Source organism: Sinocyclocheilus anshuiensis, unplaced genomic scaffold (assembly GCF_001515605.1).
Source record: "Sinocyclocheilus anshuiensis isolate Anshui unplaced genomic scaffold, SAMN03320099.WGS_v1.1 scaffold296, whole genome shotgun sequence".
In the NCBI taxonomy this organism is placed as follows: Eukaryota; Metazoa; Chordata; class Actinopteri; order Cypriniformes; family Cyprinidae; genus Sinocyclocheilus; species Sinocyclocheilus anshuiensis.
In genome coordinates this window covers 573,855-579,854 of record NW_015557065.1, presented here as the reverse complement: position 1 = coordinate 579,854, position 6,000 = coordinate 573,855, and the positions used below count along the sequence as shown (strand labels likewise).

The window sequence follows — 6,000 nt, the reverse complement described above, 5'->3', positions numbered from 1 at the left end:
CCCCCCCCCCCCTTTTTTAAAACTTATTTTATCGGTTTGATAAACTGTTATCTTTCATGAAATAAACCTTCTTAGTACACTAAACAGTATATCCAGCTATTAAAATCATAGAGCAATGTCATAACATCGACAATCAGTTGAACTGATAATTAAATTTATTGTAATAAAAACTTTCCCCATGCAAGAATTCATCATACACCTTTTTTGAGAGAGGTCATTTATGGCTCACTTGGTGCCCTAGGCAAGATACTTCATATCCAAAGGAAAAGCAGTACGTTTACTTAAGATGTTACTCATGTCCGATATAAATTTGCATGCAAAACACAACTGAACTTGACATTTCTCATAATGCATTGTCATTGATATCCTGATAGTAACTCCTTTTGTGTTCCACATATTAAAGCAAATGATCTGCGGAAAGTGACTCAATTGGTGCAGCTGGTCAAATTTATATAAGGGAATGTGTGATTTCTTCTGCAGCATTGGCAAATGCACTATTATGAATGGGCACAATCTTTCTGACAGACATGCATTTATATATTATCCATCTGTAAGGTACTTAGCTGCAGAAACTGCTTTGCTTTCAAGACCTCAGTATCCTGGATAAAGGCATGATGAAGATGAAATCCCTATAAAACTGATTTTTCAAAGAGGTTCTATTTGAAGTTTTATTGGCATTACTGGATACAGATCTATTCCCAGCCATTCTTCAAAGGTCTTTGTTCACTTCTCATTCTTTAGTTTCCCATTTCTCAATTTTTTCTCAGTCCCTTCTGTAGTATTTTTTGCAATGAGTGCTTGTTTCTAAAGGCATGGATAGGATTAGTGCTCATCCTGTCCCAGAAACAGTGTTTCTACAGCTTCACTCATTCATAGGGGCTGAGACATCTGTGCTGTGTGTGTCCTCTATCTTCATTGGTGTTTTAAGACATTTTAAAATCACTTTTGTGTTATTGGTCAACAAAAACATATATATGTAAATGATATCACACAAGTAAGAGTGCCCTTCTTGTAGTATTAGTGAAATGCTTTATACAAGCTCTAAGTTAATATTGAGTGTCTTACATTTCAGATAAAATTTGTTCAGTTCATTTATATATATATTTTTTAAATCATTTCCAAAAGAAGCGAAAGCATCAAGCAACCAATCAAATTTGAGATATTTCATGTTCAACTCACCATCAGTCATAAGGTTGTGCAGTGCAATAGCTTCACTTAAATGCATTCAGTGCCGAATATTATATGTTTGTTTTAAAATTCAAGCAGTCAAATCGTGCATGATGAATATTGATGGTGGAAAAGAGAGAAAGGGGGAAAAGATATCAAAAGCTTTGCTTGCATTCAAGACCCAGTATGATGTTGTGCTAAATGTTCATAGTTGCCCAAGTACAAATTAATGAAAATATCTTATTTTTGAGGCATATTTCTTTAGGATGTATCAGGTTCGACTGATATCAGATTACTTTATATATGTGCCATAGGGTCATATGCAGCCATATGTTTTACATTAATTTTAATATTGTCTTTTGAGATTTCTTTAACCCCATCGGATCTCCATTTCAAGTCTTTGTCAGTAGGATCCCGTTAAATCACCTGCTTAGAATTTACTGTGGTGATATTTGGCATTAAGGATGTATTATAAAGGTTAGTGCAGACTTACAAGGTAGTGAGCAAGCTTGCTTGTTGACAATATAATAATGTAGTATAATCACAGAAAGGATCTGCTATATACTAACAGCTGTCATAATATTATATTTATGTCATCAGTATGAAATTCGTCCAGCATCAAGTCCCCAATTGGTCAGTGTGAATGGCCTCTTCTCTGCAATCTGTGCTTGTTCGTCCTGAAGCATAAATGGTACTGTAACTGCTGCATTGAATCTCATTGTAATGGATTGCATTTGCTTAATTTGCCTGTTTTACCCTAACAAGATGTTTGATAAACACAGATAAACGTTATGTATTGGAAATTCATAGATGATCTCTAAATGGCTTGCAAAATGTCAATGTAAATTAGTATTTATTTACCAGAAGTAATGTTCCAATTTACTAAACTTACAGACTTGTTTCCTTTAAAAGTAACTGAGTGTGTCAATCTGTGTCAAAAGAAGATAATTAATTTTTATTTTATTTAAATCATATGGTGAGGATGGGGTGTTAAAGTTTCATAGCAAGAAAGAGTGTCATTTCCAGTTTTACTCAAAGACGTCTGAGGTATTTGGAAGAAGAGAGGCAACTGTTGATGTGTCTCAAGAGGATGCACATCTGTGCTGTCAGCTAAACTGTTTGTAGTCCTCTGAGTCTTTTCACTGTCTTCTCACAGCATGGTGATTTTTTCAGTGTTTTCAAAACTACTTTAAAAAATGAAAAATGATTTCCACATTTCAGGTTGGTCCAGACCTCCAGTAAATATCTAGTACAGTGAAACTAAATGCAACTAATAAGATATCAACTAATCTTGTGAAGTTATAGTTTTTAATTATTGATTTAGTACATATAATAAACAATAATAATCATATATTTTAAGGACGTTTAAGGACATTTTGTTGCAAATTTGGTATTGTGTTGGGTCATCAATTGATTTCAGATGTAAACTATGGCTCCTGAAGCAAAACCAGCTCAGAAGCCCTGATCTAGTACATCAGTAACACCTGTTAAAGGCCTTTTGCTGTTAAAGCAATTTTGCTAAGCACATACAGTAATACATAATGCATGGATGCATAGAATCTGAGTTATTTTATTTACTATGTATTTTCAAGTGGTTTGTCTCTGATGTTTTAAATCAAAATAGTACTATTTATCTCTGCTCGACCTCTCTATATGGCAGTGACAACCTTTTGTCCTGCCATAGTCATGCTATTTATCACTATATATATATATTTTTAATGCTCTCATGTAACTGCCCATATATACATTAAACATGCACAGTAAACGTACTGAGCATATCAGTATCTAAACGCACAAAGCATTTATCTCACTGTTTAAGCATGCATCCTTAACACTGTTTTCCCCAGAGTGTGGCTAGCAGGCTTATTAGCCCCTCATACCTACGGATTTAGAGTTGAATCCACAATCCAGCCAGATGTTATCTATGTCATCTGCTGAAATGGAGGGTAAATAGAATGGATGCTGACCTGTTGACCTGCACAACTGCTAATGCTAATGCATCCAGTCCTGCTGATGGCTAGCACAGAGTCCCTTACGTGAACTCTGCACTCCAAGCCAAATGTGCAATGATATTACGCAGCGCCTGAAAATAGTCCCCAGCTAGGTAACTTCCAATAAGCCTATTTTCAGGCGCTGTGTAATATCATTGCGCCTGCTGCACCCATGGTACAGCAGCAAAGTTCCTTGATTATTACGCCGGAATGAGAGTATAGTTCCTAGCCATATCAGCCTAGAAAATCGCAACTTTTAATTTTCCGTTGGTCTTAGTACACGATGTAACTACAGAAGAGTCAAGTTTTAAATAGGAAAAATATAGAAACTCTTTGGTCATTTTTGAGCGAGATGCTAACGGTCTAATCAGATTCAATGATCTATGCTAAGCTACAGCTAAAAGTGCTACCGCCAGACCCGGAGATCGGCTGAATGGATTCGAAAACGAATGGATTTCGAAAACTCAACTGTTTAACTGTAGGGGAGTTGGAAAATGAGCCTATTTTAAAAAATAGTGGAGTGTTCCTTTAAGACTGGTTTTGTGGTCCAGGGTCACATTTTACTTAATGAGCTCAGCTGTGTGAATAACATTACAAGAAAAAATGTTGGAAAATTAATATATTTTTGAGTCAAATGCTTAATTAGAAGATTGCTAAATTTGATCGAAAACAGTCAATGGTGTAGGCAGGGCGGCAGTGTTGTGTGACTTTGGCATGCTGGGAGATTTAAATTGGGATATTAAAAATATTTTCATGGCAGACATGTTCCTATGATACACACATGCATTTCTAAGTGTGATAATGTCTGATATAAGTGTCATAAAGTGTACAAATTCTTTCTGGGCCAGTTTATGTGATATAATGGGATGAAAGTCATACAATTGAAAGTAGTGTTAATTTAATACTGCCAAATATATATATTTTTTCATTATAAATAACCAGATGTGAAAAACCATGGCCATCATAGACATCCAAAACATCCATCCATCCATTCTCGAAACTGCTTGTCCTATGTAGTGATGACAGATATGCTGGAGCCTATCCCAGCATTTCAGGCCCAAGGCAGGGACTTAAAGCACCTATTATTTAAGGCAGCCTCCCATCCAAGTACTTACCAGGCCAAACTGTATAGCTTCCAAGATTGGGGGTTCCCGTTGTTGGATGGTCATAGGCAAGATCCAAAACCAAAAACAAAGAGATATTTTGGTGGTGCACAGCACTATACAGACCCATTGACATTACAACTAATGAAGACAACATTACACCTAATTTCTCTATTTTTTCATTTGTGTCTTTGTTCTCCTGCAGAGCTGGACAGTCAGGATATCTCTGATGCCACCAAATCCTCCACCCCATATCCGTTGTTCCTTCCTGTAACTTACCAGGTATGGGATGCTGACTACTTTCTCTTAAAAGAGGCTGGACAGGACATCATGCGAAATTCCAGCATGCAGAGCCACACGCAGCCGTTTGTCATGCTCCGAGCAGGACGTCTCCCAGTTATCAACGCCAGCTATGGCCCACTCTCTACCAAACGGGAGATCCCCCTGGACTTAGTGCAGTCAGAGCAGTTATTCCAGCCGTCACCACCAGTTTTCACCCTCAGTTGGAAAGTCCAATCCTTTGTCCTGACCAGATGGGTCTATTCATCTTCTCCCAAAGTGCGAGTCCTGTTTTACGTGGCTGGAAGAGACTGGGACAGAGGAGAGAAGGACAAAGAAATGAAAGATGAACTGCCTTGTGTGACTGTGTATGCCTTCTGGCAGACTCAAGAGGTTCGGGGCTCCTGTGTCATTGGAAATGAGAATGGGACCTGCATGGCAGAGGTTGATCCTCCTGAAGGTTGGTTCAGCCCAGTTGAAGGCAGTTCCAGTCGGGAAAGACAAGGGCCAACGCAGGGGAATCCTGTGGAGCTGTATTATCAGGCCCGACCCAGCGCCTACGGCCCATGCACAGCCAGTGGGGAGGAGGGCAAGAGGTGGGATATGGGTGATGAAAATGCTGGCCAGCCTCAAGCTGAGTACATACCTGTGACCCCCATACAGAGGATCGGGAGTGTTCGGCTCCTGCAGGTCAAACAGGGGGCCATGCCGGTGTCTGTGCTCAGACTGAGAGAGGCTGTGGTCATCCAGACCTCCTCAAAACCACTTAAGAAGACTGATATTGCCTCTTTTTATGTGTATGTGAGGAGCTCAGCCAACCTGGATACTTTCTCCCTCAGGTAAGTCTCAAGCAGAGATTTTTCTCAGAAAGTTTCCCCCCTATTAGTTCACTTCTTCTCAGTATTTTAATGGTAAACAGAAAAAAAACACATGTATGCATGGGCAAAGCAACTTATATTTTAAGGTTTACATTGTAGCAGTTCATGCATTTCCTGGGAATCAAACCCACAACCTTGCTGTTGCTGGCGCTGTGCTCTACTGTTAGGAACTTGGGAATGCATCACCAGTGCTTTAATGCTTTATGAGAAACATACCAATGAACTGGAAACAAGATTTTTAATGGATTATGCATTTTTCCTGAAAATACCAGCAATGTTATCATCCTTTCTGGAAGCAGTGCAGATTATCAGTGTGGAGTGGAGAAATACATGTCATGATAATAACATTCAATGATATTCTGAGCTGTTATTCTGACTGCAGAACTCTGGGGTCATCAAGTCTGGGAACATAGTCTGTAAAGCTCATTGTGCAGATTTGAGCATCTAGCTATATGACTGAAAAAGACATGCACGTTTATTCCCTCAGATTATATGCAAAAGCCTTGCTGTGCCACAAACACATTTTCTTTGCTTCTCTCGCTTTCTGAATGCTTTGGCTGCACATTCATTGTCATGCTGTGC

The 6,000-nt window shown here is 38.7% G+C and overlaps 1 protein-coding gene across 1 annotated transcript in view; it reads left to right on the top strand.

Annotated features, from left to right (window-relative positions):
• The window catches only part of LOC107676625 (transmembrane protein 132C), a 32,348-nt gene that overhangs the window by 1,183 nt on the left and 25,165 nt on the right, over positions 1 to 6,000 (top strand). Inside the window, exon 2 of the mRNA XM_016471216.1 lies at positions 4,467 to 5,379. Within this exon, the coding sequence (XP_016326702.1) occupies positions 4,467 to 5,379 (913 nt within the window). The remainder of the gene's footprint in view (positions 1 to 4,466; positions 5,380 to 6,000) is intronic.